The 13782-nt window shown below is 35.0% G+C and overlaps 1 protein-coding gene across 1 annotated transcript in view; it reads left to right on the forward strand.

Moving 5' to 3' along the window:
• The window catches only part of MAGI2 (membrane associated guanylate kinase, WW and PDZ domain containing 2), a 1481671-nt gene that overhangs the window by 935113 nt on the left and 532776 nt on the right, over positions 1–13782 (forward strand). The window contains exon 4 of the mRNA XM_052638336.1: positions 24–239. Coding sequence (XP_052494296.1) covers positions 24–239 — 216 coding nt within the window. The remainder of the gene's footprint in view (positions 1–23; positions 240–13782) is intronic.

Here is a 13782-nt window from a genome sequence, read left to right on the forward strand (position 1 = left end):
ATAATGCTTTGTATTGTTTGCAGACAATTACTACGGTACCCCAAAGCCTCCAGCAGAACCAGCACCATTATTATTAAATGTAACAGACCAGATACTTCCTGGAGCCACTCCAAGTGCTGAAGGAAAACGAAAGAGGAATAAATCAGTGAGCAACATGGAGAAAGCAAGCATAGAGCCTCCTGAGGAGGAAGAGGAAGAGAGGCCTGTGGTCAATGGAAATGGAGTAGTAGTAACACCAGGTTAGTCATTTTCATTTGTCATGGGTTCAGCAGTTCTTCTGGAAATAGATGAATATATATTATATCTGTGTTCAAAGATATACAGTTTGTTATATATATTTTTTCACATTTATTTTCATATGTATATGTATGCATGTATGTGTTTGTGTATATATATATGTGTGTGTGTGTGTATATATATATATATATATATATATATAATGTTTATAGTTATATTCCAGGAGAGGATTATGATATCAAATGGGAAGGATATGATTCTTGTGTCTGAATTTATTAGTTTAAATTTTGGTGTATCTCGCAGTTTATTCAACTTCCTCTATTTCTGGTTTTACTCATCCAATTTTAGTGGCAATATAGTGAGTAGTTTGGGGCTTCCCTGATAGCTCAGTTGGTAAAGAATCTGCCTGCAGTGCAGGAGACCTGGGTTCAATTGCTGGGTTAGGAAGATCCCCTGGAGAAGGGAAACGCTACCCACTCCAGTATTCTGGCGTGGAGAATTCCATGGACTGGGTCCCAAAGAGTTGGACATGACTGAGAGACTTTCACTTTCAGTGAGTGATTTAAATCTTAGAAGGTGTTATAAATCATGAATACAACTGTGTCACATTGTGAAATTTTTTTTGTTAATTAGTATTAGATATTAATTAGATATAGTTATCCTTATAAACCTTACTATACTTTCAGCTCTGTGAATAGAGGTTGTGTCATGTGATTTAGTTAACAACATCAATGAATACAGTCCACAGAATAACTGTAATTACAAAATGCCCATGTATTTATCCTTCCACCCTTATCACACAATCCGGCAATTTGGAGAAAACATCTTCACAATTGATATCATGAAGGCAATTACCTTGAACAAGGGAAAGATATTATCCCTTTAATTTATCATCTGTCACATCCCAATATAAAAAATATTAGACAGATATAAAGTGTGTTTGCACAAGGTATGCATTTGCAATTTTCTTATGCTTATTGCTAATATAGTACAAAAATGTATTTATAATATGGATTTTTCATCTTATTCATAATAACCAAAACTAAACTGTAACATTCTCTTTGCCTGTAATCTTGGAAAAAGTTTCTAAAGTTTTGTTTTACTTATTTATTTGTTAATAATGGCATATCATTATTTTAATGGGCATTGAAAATCTAAGAGCTGTGTTAAAACCATTGAAAACAATGTTAATACATGTATCTTGCAAACATTATTCTTAAGATATTTTCTACAACTACTTTGATGTCTATACTTTTACTTTATCACTGTACTACTTTGATAGCAACATATTATTTGAATTTTCATGCCCAATTATTTTTTATCAAAGAAAAGTTTCATAAGCCTATTTTTACCTTCATTTTCCATAATACCTGTATAAATGTTCTTCATTAAATATAAGGAGACCAAACATTCAATATGTGTCAATCAAGGTATAAAACCTTAGAAAATGGTTTCATTTTGGTTAATATATGAGGATAGCTTCCTCTATTAATATATTGGTTAAAAACTATTCTCTGACCCCAGCAATCATTGATTTCTGGGTAAATGCTAAGAATCACTTTAGGTACATAATGTAGTTTATTTAGTGTAAAATGATCTGATAATTTTCAAGCACTTAGATACCATCTCTTTTTGATTTTTGATTCTGAAATGTTTCTGTCAAAATATTTACTTTTCATCATGTAATGGATTTAAATTAAGTTGATAAGACATAGTTTCCTTAGTTGAACTTTGATGTGAAAAGCAAAACAGTTCAGCTAAGTGGAAGAAATCGCAAAAGAAGCAGGAGTTGGATGTCAAAGAGCAGTTATAGGATTTCTTACTGATTAAAACCTTATAGCTAAAAATGTAAAATATATGGCCTTGATAAGGCGCAAAGCATTGATTTCTGTTCCATTTATACTCTATTTAGGGCAAATCAAATGCAACATTCTTGACATACAAATTCTCAGACTAGAAATTTATTTTAACTTGAGGGTATAGTGAATCTGGAACGCTCCATCCCCTTTTATTCATACCTTAGACATGAGAAATATTTTGTTTTGCTTTCTATGACTAGGATGTTTTTAAGGCTCCAGGTAAAATGGACTGATTTGAACTCTTCCTAACCAACACTAGCCTTGTAACTGTCTCTGGACTTCTGAGCCTGAAAATAATAGAGAACAACTATGCAGGCCAGCTTCAGGATATCTGGGTAGTCAACAGATGCCACAAACAGTGCCTCTGTGAACCTGGTGTAGCAGTTGTCTTATACTACTTTTTCTTTCTTATTATGGGACTTGAAAGATAGGAGAAAACAGCCCCAAACCAGAAAGCTGTTTCATCATCCTTTATTAGAAATCCTTTGACAAGTCCCATTTTTGAAGGGTCTCTGTTTTTCTTTATGTTTATCCAAGAGAGTTTTTAAGATAGAAAGTTTCAACAGGGATTTTAAGATGAAACTTCTTTGCCCCCCTCTTGTGTACATTTACCATTTGAATCTCATCACCATTTGAACCTCACCAACTCTTCACCATTTCACCCTCGTCACATTTTTTCTAGCCCAGGGTCTTTGTTGTGCCTTTGTCTTCTCCCCATATACATTCATTGGATTCAGGACACTTCAAATAATATTGAGAAAATTGTTGCTAACACCGCCCTGTCGGATCCTATAATAATAATTAATATCAGACCTCAGCATAGAGCATAAATAATATAATTAATGAGATACATTTGGAAAATGAGAAAGTTTACTGAGGTAACTTTATTCCATTACAAGTAAAATTGATAATAATGGTAATAAATAATATTAAATAATTAACTTCTTTTGGATCTTATCCTGTGGTAGGAGCTCCTTAACCTCATTATGTGTATCAGTTCATTTAATTCTCTTATAGTCTTATTAGTTAGATGCCATTTTACAGATGAGGACTGAGGTACACTACAGTTAAATAACTTGCCTGGTAACTGGAATTCATATATAGGAAATCTGGATCCAGAACCAGTACTCTTAGCTGCTGTACTATCCTGAGTCTTATATTAATATTACCAAATAGAAGAATAAATACATTTCTTAACAATCTGTAAACACATGCCTATTACCAAGTCCAAGCTCGCTCTGCTTGCCGCAGGACAGACCAATGAATCTGAGAGACAAGGTGTTGAGGCAAGGAAAAGAACTTTATTCGGAAAGCCAGATGATTGAGAAGATAGCAGGCTAGCACCTCAAAATAACCATCTTACTGGGATCTGAACACCAGGCTCTTTTATAGACCAGAGAAGGGGGAGGTGAGGAAGCAAAGCAAAAAGGCCATTAATTGTTCCATTGGTCTATATTTCTGTTTATGTAGCAGTACCATACTGTCTTGATGACTGTAGCTTTGTAGTATAATCTGAAGTCAGGAAGGTTGATTCTTCCAGCTCCATTCTTCTTTCTCAAGGCTGCTTTGGATATTCAGGGTCTTTTGTGTCCATATGAGTTGTGAAATTTTTTGTTCTAGTTCTGTGAAAAATGCCATTGGTGATTTGCTAGGGATCGCATTGAATCTGTAGGTTGCATTTGGTGGTATTTTCAGAATATTGATTCAGTCATTTTCAGAATATTGATTCTTCAGGAACATGGACTATCTCTCCATCTGTTTATGTCACCTTTGATTTCTTTCATTAATGTCTTATAATTTTCTGTGTACAGTTCTTTTGTCTCCTTAGGTAAATTTATTTCTAGATATTTTATTCTTTTAGTTGCCGTGGTGAATGGGATTGATTCCTTAATTGCTCTTTCCGATTTTTCATTGTTAGTATATAGAAATGCAAGTGATTTCTGTGTATTGATTTTGTATCCTGCAACTTTGCTAAATTCACTAATTAGCTCTTATTAATTTTCTGATACTATCTTTAGGGTTTTCTATGTGCAGTATCATGTCATCCACAAACATTGAGTGCTTTACTTCTTCTTTTCCAATCTGGATTTTTTTTATTTATTTTTCTTCTCTGATTGCTGTAGCTAGGACTTCCACTACTACGTTGAATAATAGTGGTGAGAATGGACACCATTGTCTTGTTCCTGATCTTAGTGGGGAATGCTTTCAGTTTTTCACCATTGAGAATGATGTTTGCTGTAGGCTTATCATATATGGCCTTTATAATGTTAAGGTAGTTTCCTTCTGTGCCCATTTTTTGAAGAGTTTTAATCATAAATGGGTGCTGAATTTTGTCAAAGGCTTTTTCTGTATCTATTGAGATTATCATAGGGTTTTTATTTTTCTGTTTGTTAATATGGTGTATCACATTGACTGATTTGCATATACTGAAGAATCCTTGCATTCCTGGAATAAACCCAACTTAATCATGGTGTATGAGCTTTTTGATGTGTTGCTGAATTCTGTTTGCTAAAATTTTGTTGAAGATTTTTGCATCTATGTTCATCTGTGATATTGGCCTATAGTTTTCTTTTTTTGTGTTGTCTTTGTCTGGTTTTGGTGTCATGATGGTGGCCTTGTAGAATGAGTTTGGAAGTGTTCCTTCCTCTATACTCTTTTGAAAGAATTTTAGAAGGATAGGCATTAGCTCTTCTAAAAGTTTGATAGAATTCTCCTGTGAAGCCATCTGGTCCTGGGGATTTGTTTTTTGGGAGATTTTTTATCACAGCTTCAATTTCAGTGCTTGTAACTGGGTTGTTCATAATTTCTATTTCTTCCTGGGTTAGTCTTAGAAGATTAAACTTTTCTATGAATCTGTCTGTTTCTTCCAGGTTATCCATTTTATTGCCATATAGTTTTTCATAATAGTCTCTATAATCCTCTGTATTTCTGCATTGTCTGTCGTAACCTCTCCTTTTTCGTTTCTAATTTTGTTGATTTGATTCATCTCTCTTTTGTTCTTGATGAGTCGGGCTAAAGGTCTGTCGATTTTGTTTATCTTCTCAAAGAACCAGCTTTTAGTTTTATTAATCTTTACTATTGTTTCTTTCATTTTCTTTCTGCCCAGATCTTTATGATTTCTTCCTTTTACTAATTTTGGGTTTTTTTTCTTATTATTTTTCCAGTAGTTTTAGGTATAAAGTTAGGTTGTCTATTCAATGTTTTTATTGTTTCTTTAGGTAGGATCGTATTGCTGTAAACTTCCCTCTTAGAACTGCTTTTGCTGCATCCCATAGGTTTTGAGTTGTCGTGTTTTCATTGTCATTTATTTCTTTGATTTCCCTTTTGATTTCTTCAGTAACCTGTTGGTTATGAGAAATGTGTTGTTTAATCTCCATGTGTTTGTGTTTCTTACAGTTTTTTTCCTGTAATTGATATCTAGCCTCATAGCATTGTGGTCAGAGAAGATGCTCGATACAATTTCAGTTTTCTTAAGTTTACTGAGGTTTGATTTGTGACCCAAATCAGGTCACAAATCTCCAGGTCTATCCTGGAGAATGTTCCATGTGCCCTTGAGATGAAGATGTATTCTTCTGCTTTTGGATGGAATGTCCAGAAGATATCAGTGAGATCCATCTCTTAATATGTCATTTAAGACTTGTGTTTTCTTATTAATTTTCTGTTTTGATGATCTGTCCATTGGTGTGAGTGGGGTGTTAAAGTCTCCTACTATTATTGTGTTACTGTCAATTTCTCCTTTTATGTCTGTTAATGTTTGTCTTATGTATTGAGGTGCTCCTATGTTGGGTGCATAGATATTTATAGTTGTTATGGGAAATATTGCAAACATCTCCCAGAATGACAAGCCTCAGGCAGGGGATGTGTTAATTTCTTCCTTCCTGCCATCCACAGGTGGATGGGGTTGAACAAAGACACTTTAGTTTAAACAGTCAGGCAGAGGAGCAGTATTCTCTTGAGACAGATCATTCTGTATGATTATAATAACAAAAGCAATGAAAAGCAAGTCAAACAATTCCAACATGGAGTCAGAATTGGCTTCTTCTCTGCAATATGACCATTTTACTTGAACATCTTTAAAGAAGGAATTATAAGTTTTTACCTACTAAGTGATTCTTTTTTTTTTTTTTTCATTTCTGTAAATCATGTAAAAGGCAACTCATTTCCTTCTCTGGATATAAAATATTTCTAGTTTTACATATATATATATAATATTCTTTATATATGTATGTCTGACTCTTTGCAGGTCCCATGAACTGTAGCCTTCCGGGCTCCTCTATCTATGGGATTATCCCAGCAAGCATACTGGAGTGGTTTACCATTTCCTCCTCCAGGGGATCCAGAGGAGCCTGGCAGGCTACAGTTCACGGGGTGGCAAAGATTTAGACATGACTTAGTGACTAAACAACAGCAACAGCAATTAAGTACCAAACCTACTAGTTTTTAACCCCTTATATACGTCACCAAAGTGAACCGTTTTCACTGTGGACATAAAGGTTTTAGAGTCCTCAGTTTATACCTATTACTCATTGTCTTGATCTTTACTCCTTTGAAATGTAGTTTGTAGAATTATATTTCTTTTGCTCTCATACCATATGTATATAAAGTCAATGACCACTTTTAAATAGATAATCAGTCAATTAAGTTTTACTAACATCAATGAATATTCACATATGTGAATATTTATTTTATTCTAGTTTCCCTCTATTTATTCAAAATTGCATTACAGAAATGTTTCTTTTTCTGATATGTCACTTTGGTAATGGAAATCAGTGTAGTTCTACCCTTAGAAATGTAGTTTTATCCTTGTAAGTAATAAACATTACAGAAATAAAATAAATAATGACAAGTTTCCTTTAGTGAATGCATACTATGTACAAGCTATATGGGATATATGTTATCTCTAGTCCCATAATCACAGTATATTTGCTTAAGAAGTGAGATGCTGAAATTTACCTTAAAGTACTTTAGTAAGCTGATGATAGCAGAGTTGAACTCTGAACCCAGGGAAACCTGAACTCGTCCTTTTCCACTCCACCATATTTCCCTGTGTTGTTAACTACGCTGAGGACAAAGTGACTCCTGACCTCTGTGAGGTAAATCACAGTCCTGTAGTTCAGTGTACTCCATCTACATTGTATTCCATTATATTTGTCCTTCAAAAAGTTCATGGAAGTGACATTAGCTCTAATGCTTGCAAGGATGATACATCCTTAAATCATCTAGGAGAGTTTGTCTTTAAAATGCTATTTAAAATTCATATGCTCAGAAAACCTTCCCTTGCCATCAACCTCACCTTATGTTCAAACATCTTTATCTTGGTAGAGGTGATATTCAGCCCTGTGGCTTCAAATACTTAGATTTATCTGCAGCCTTCATTTCTCCCTTGTGTTCCAGGGCCATAATTCTAACTACTGCCCATGGACTACACACACCTCCCTCCCCAGGTATTGCTTCAGCAACTTAAATGCAAAATTCCACTTTAAACTCTTCTCCTAAAAACAAACAAGCAAGCCAACTCACAAAGCATCTTATCAGTTTTCTCTAAATCTGCCTCTCACCCAGATAGTTCAGAGTCTGATACTTTTCTCCCACTTCCTGGATATGCATTATTAGATTAAAAAAATAATAAGATCACTTGACCTTTAGCTTTTATCTATGCCTTCCTTAGCCTTCCTTAGATCACTGCCTTATCCCCTCATTCGGGGAACACAGTCACCTAACTTGGGCTTCCCAGGTGGCACTAATGGTAAAGAACCCGCCTGCCAGTTCAGGAGATATAAGAGACATGAATTAGATCCCTGGGTTAGGAAGATCCCCTGGAGAAGAAATGGCACCTCACTCCAGTCTTCTCGCCTGGAGAATTTCATAGACAGAGGAGCCTAGTCCATGGTGTCGCAGAGAGTCTGACAACTGAAGGGACTAGCATGCACTCACATGTCACCTAACTGACCTCCTGTCCCATAGGCTCCATTCCTGTCAATTTCCCTGTTGCTCTTCAATCAATTAAAAGGCTTCAAACCAGCATTTGGTTACATATCCTTCTCAAAACTTGGATGAGCTTCTGTTTCTCGTACTTCAAACTCTTTGGACAGCCTAGATCCTCCCACACTTGACTGCAACACCTGTTATCTTTGGTTCCCCCCGCTGCCTTCTCTCATCTGCATCTCATACTCAGAAAACACCTTCACCTATCTGACAAGCCTTTCCCACATTCAAACATACTATTCTTCTATTCACAATTCAATCAAATGTTTATATTCTCTGGTAATCATTTGTTGACTCTTGTAATAAAAAACTGAGACTGTCCATTTCTGAATTATTGAAGTCCAGCTTACACTTCTCATTCATTTAGGAGATACTAGTTAACCTGGTCCTTGTAGGTAACTTTTCATAATGTGCATATCTGTGATTCCCTCATAAATTGTAAATGTTACCAGGACAAGGATTATGTCTACTTTTTTGTTTGCCTGTGTTAGTGATTAGTATGTATAATTAATTATTTCAAATTCTTGGTAAATATTTATTTTTCCAGTCAACCAAACCTCTTGAGAATGTCAAAGCTTCACTATAGCAACATGATTAGATTTATTTTATGCTCGTTTTCCACTGTTCAGTGTCTTCAACATGCAGTGTTTCTAAGTTTGAAAGATATGAGGATTCATGATCTTACATTTCTTCAAAAGTTGTTTGAACAAAAGAAAGTAGTATATTTTAAAAGACACATTCTTAGAGATGAGAATTAGTCAATCTTTGTAACTGTGAAAATGATAGGTGCTTAATAGATCAGTAGATAGAACTTTTTTTTTTTTCAGTGAAACTTTTCTGAAGAAAAACAAGTCCTGTAAACAGTAGGGTTTGGCTTGGGTTAGGCCTAATTGGGTTAGGCTTTCCTGGATTTCTTTTATTTCATGAATTATCTGCTCAACTTTTCCGGAGAGTAATTCACTATTATATTGTAGCTTCCCCTCACCAGTGATTAGTAAGCCTAGTGCAAAGAATTAGAAATGCACATATATTTTAAAGGCAGCTAAGTCTCTCTGTTAATACACGCACATTTACAATGCCAGGAGGAACAGGGCCCGTGAGAGCTACCTTCACCAACAAAGGGAATACAGTATGTGTACACAGAGCTGCCTTCTCCAGGCCCCCAAGCCTGCAATTAGTGCAAATGAACTGCGTCTCCCAGAGAGCAAACAGAGTGTCCCTTATGTGATCACTGAGTGTCCTCAGCAGTGATCTCAGTTCACCATTAGGGACCCGCATCCAGGTCCTGTGCCGCTTGGCACGCTGACTGTGCATACACCATCAGTCCTGGTTCTGTGAATGAGGTCCTGTCACTGTCAAAAGAATTATGTCCTCCGTGGTGAATCTCGCTGTTTTCCTGTGAATAATGGTGCACTCTGAAACCACCCCAACGCCTATGCCCTGCTTATTTTTGTGTGGGTTCACAGAGACTGTGATGTGTATATCCACTCAGATCTTTATCTCTCTCCCTCTTTTTTTCTTTTTTTTTTTTTTGCAGGGGAGGTTTAATTGTATTATTTTGTTCCCAAACATAGTACTGGTTTATCTCCCCACTGGAGGGCAGATTTCTGGAGCTGTTTTAAAAAGTTAATTTTCAAAAATTAGATATTCCATTTATTAATAAATCTTTTCTTAAATCATTTTTTTAACATAAAAGCTGCCCTAATTGTAAAATGCTCCGAGTATCCACATATGATTATAAAGTAACAAGATAATCTCTTTAGAGTCTGTAGCTATGAACTAGTAGTAACTATAATTATACCACTGTAAACAAACATGAAATCATGATTAATTTCAGGGATGTCATTTTAAATCAAGGCAGACTGACTTTGTGATTAAACTGAAAGGGAAGTACTATTTGAACCTCTTCATGCCCAAAGACTGATTAAGCAATTTTGGAATCTTTGCACTCAACCTTTTGTAGAGTTTTTTACTGCTTCTCTGAGTGTTTATGTGATGCACATGAGAGAGAGATTTGATACATGAAGGAGGAATGCACAGCAGGAACAACCAAGGTCACACTGGGGTTTGTAAAGCACACACAGAAAGCCTACAGACTAGCTGAAACGTTTGTGTCTTCAGGTTCTCCAAGCATTGTTAGAGTCTAAGCTTCTTTCTAGTCATGGTCTTCCATTCTCTCTAGGTTTGATATTCACCCTGTAGTCTATTCTCTTATCTCATATTTCTCCTCATGGATATGTTTATCAGTTCAGTGTGGAATCTTAGCTACTTTATTGTCAGACAAAAGTTGCTCTAGTTATTTCTGACTGAAGGCTGGTCTTTGACTCTGAAGAGGAAAGGTCTCTGGATAAGGTCTCGCTGAACACTCAGGAATAAAGGGATAGCACCTTTATCTTTTATTTTCTAATTGACTTCTTGTTCTCATGAAACAATACTTTGACTCCAATTTGGCCCCAAAGAATGACACCTGAATTATCAAGATCAAGGTTGAATAAAATCTTCTGCCTTTTCTTTCAGCCCCTTTGATGTTCCTTAAACTTCAGAAAGTGATGCTTCATGCAGTACTAATTTGCTGATTTTTGTCAGAATTTTGAAAGATCTGAAAATTATTGTACATACAAGTCCTATATTTTAGTTCATATCTTGTTTTGGTCTTTGAATATTTTCAGTACTTGTGTCAACTTCTCTCAGCCCAAAGTTGGTTGAAGATTTGGGGTGCTTGTTTCTATATGATAAATATCTTCAGAATTCATTGCATTATGAAAATCATATAGCACATATAGTTTCAAAGATGGGAAGATTCATTTTATTGCCATTAGTCCAGTCTGCTTTTATTAAAATGTTAAAAATTAAAAAGAAGAATATATCCTAATTATGGCAGCACTTCTTCTTCCTTGTCAATGAAAAGTAATTCCCTCTACTAATCTTTTTAGTAATTCTTCCCAATTTAGCTTTTTATATACCCAAATTTTTCCTGTCATCTTCCACTCATATACCTTGCATTTTTCTATTTTCATAATTCCTCATATTGTTCTTTTAGTATTCCAAAGAATGTGTAACTAATTTTGGATTATAGATGTAAATGAAAAATAATTTTGAGATATTGAATATGCTTTCTTATTAATTCATATTTGCCTGACTGGCCTCCTAAGTAAATGAGATCCAATTTGGTTACAGATATTACCGGTACAAAGTAATCAGGTTGGGCATTCCTGCTCCCTCAGTTGACATATCATCTCAAAAATCAGCAGCATAGTTACTCATACCCTAACTTTCCCTAATTCTAGTTTATTCTAGGCTTGTCTTTCTTTCATATTCTCAAATATTAAATATTAGTTAAAATATCAGGAAAAAATACACCTTTAAAATTGCCACAGTGTTTAAGGGCCACCCTTCCTCATTCTCATACCATACATAAAAAGAAATTATAGTGCTTTGTTTTTAGAACTTAGAGATATTTTAGGAGAACTAAGGAATCAGGAAAAATACCAACTACAAGTCAGTAATCAGTGTGCATAGAAACACCTCAGAAAGAGCAGAAAATATTACCACCTTTGCTTATGGGATTGCTGGAGCACTGGGAGTAGAAACAGGATAGAAAGAGCTTTGCACTGTTTTTCTTCTCTGTACTTTTGGATTTGGTCCCAGTGCATGTTTTACTACATCAAAAAAGTCATTTTTTTCCCCTAAATGATGAGTTAATATTCACTAATCATTCAATGTGCAAATATTTTGGCACCCATATTATAATTCCTCTTCTCATTTGAGAAGGTTAGGAAAAGCAAAGAAAATCGACAGGAACGCTGTTTGAGCAGTATGCTAGGACATTGACTTATTTCAGTCAGCTGGCTGCATAGAATGCAGGTGGCCACTGCGTGACAGCTTCCTTTCTGAAAGCAGAATGTCCTCCACTTTCACATTGGAACATAATCTATAGTATGGCCATATGAAAAATCAATTACAATGATATTTTTCTCTTGTCCAAGAGTCAACCCTAAAATATTCATTTATTTACAAGTGCCTATATTTCAAATTCCAAAAACTTCAGCTTCTAGCAGTAGAGCAAGCATGTTATGACAGCCTCCACTCCATCCTACCGTTACGACAATACAATAAGTCTTTATATCAACCTAACAGACATGCTTTTTGATGAGACTGCCAAGTTTGCAGGAAAGTAAGGAAAATCTTCTAGCCCCACCACTTTCACCTCTGTGGTCACTACCATAGTGCTACCAAAGTGAACAAGAGTCTGGAGCTGTCTATTAGATTTGAAAACCAAGCTTACCTTGAGTCTATATTAGGAGAAAGCCTTGGACTAATATAAAAGAGAAGAGCTGTGTCTCTATGATTTTAATCAGTACCCTCAAAGGAACGAAAGCCAAGTTCATAGCTCAGTAGCAGTCCCTGGCACCCAGCAAAATCAAATGTAGAACTCTGCAGGAAAACATACAGAACTTGGGAGAAATGTGTGATTTCTGAAGATTATTTTCCCTCCTTTAAATGAGTTAATACCACAGCAAGTTTCAACTGAGGAAGAAAAGCTCAATTTGTGCACACACCTTTTAAAGAAGATACATTAGCTTTATGTGTATCTTTCTTTGTTAAGAAATTGCATTGTTTTTTGAAACACCTGTCTTAAAAATCATATGAAATTGATCATACTTCTTGTTTCCATGGGGAGAAAACATTTAAGTTGCTTGACTGATTGAACTCTACAGTTTATTTAGTGTTCTGTGTAGTATAACTCACATATAAAAAATATATAACATTTACTGAGCACCTACTATGTTCTGGTAGTTTACTGTTCTACACAATATATATACATGTCTTATCTAATCCTTATGTAATGTAATGTTACTCCACTTAAGGAAACTGAGGCAGGCACAGAGTGAGTTAAATGACTTGCCCAACAGCACACCAAGAACAGATTCAAAACCCATTGCTAAGACACCAGCCTTAGCAATTATATTCTACTACTCCTTGTGGAGTGTTTATTGCTATCTGAGAACAGTTAAACAAAAAGAAAAAAATAATCTCAAATTATTCGTATTCTCTTTCCTTATAAGCTACAAATATGTTCCTCAACCATTTTTTCCCATTAAATGTCCTCTAACGATGCTTATTTCCTAAAAATAACATAAAGACAAAAGAAAAAAGTTATTAGACTTATTAAAATTTGTCACAGAGCCATTAAAAATATAAATCATAGAGCTCTCTCACAGGGTATAGCAAGTTTTGAAAATTCACATTTTATGACTGAATAGAAAAGAAATAAAATCAACAATTTCCTATCTGGCTTTGAAATATTATGTTCCCTTATTTCAAAGGAAGGCAATTACAGAAAGCTTAACATTAACTATATGCACAGACCATGTCAAATGAAAATATGGATAAGGTATAAAATAGGCAATCTTCTTCAAATGTTTTATCTTGGTTTCTGATTATCCTTTAATAAAACTCAGTAGGGACATTCAAAGCCATGGTATTCTGGTTTATTGTTAGCCTTGCATCCTAAAGGCAATGTGTTAGATACTGCTAGAGCAATAAACATGTAAGTAAATGGAATGACTACTATACATATGTAATATCAAAACCTTCGACTGGACCAGAACTATAGAATTTATGTGAACTGTACTGAGTGCAAAAATGCATTCATTTAACTCTCTTCCCATTAAAAGTTTTTTAGTCCCTATACTGTGTA

Source organism: Budorcas taxicolor, chromosome 4, assembly GCF_023091745.1.
Source record: "Budorcas taxicolor isolate Tak-1 chromosome 4, Takin1.1, whole genome shotgun sequence".
NCBI lineage: Eukaryota > Metazoa > Chordata > Mammalia > Artiodactyla > Bovidae > Budorcas > Budorcas taxicolor.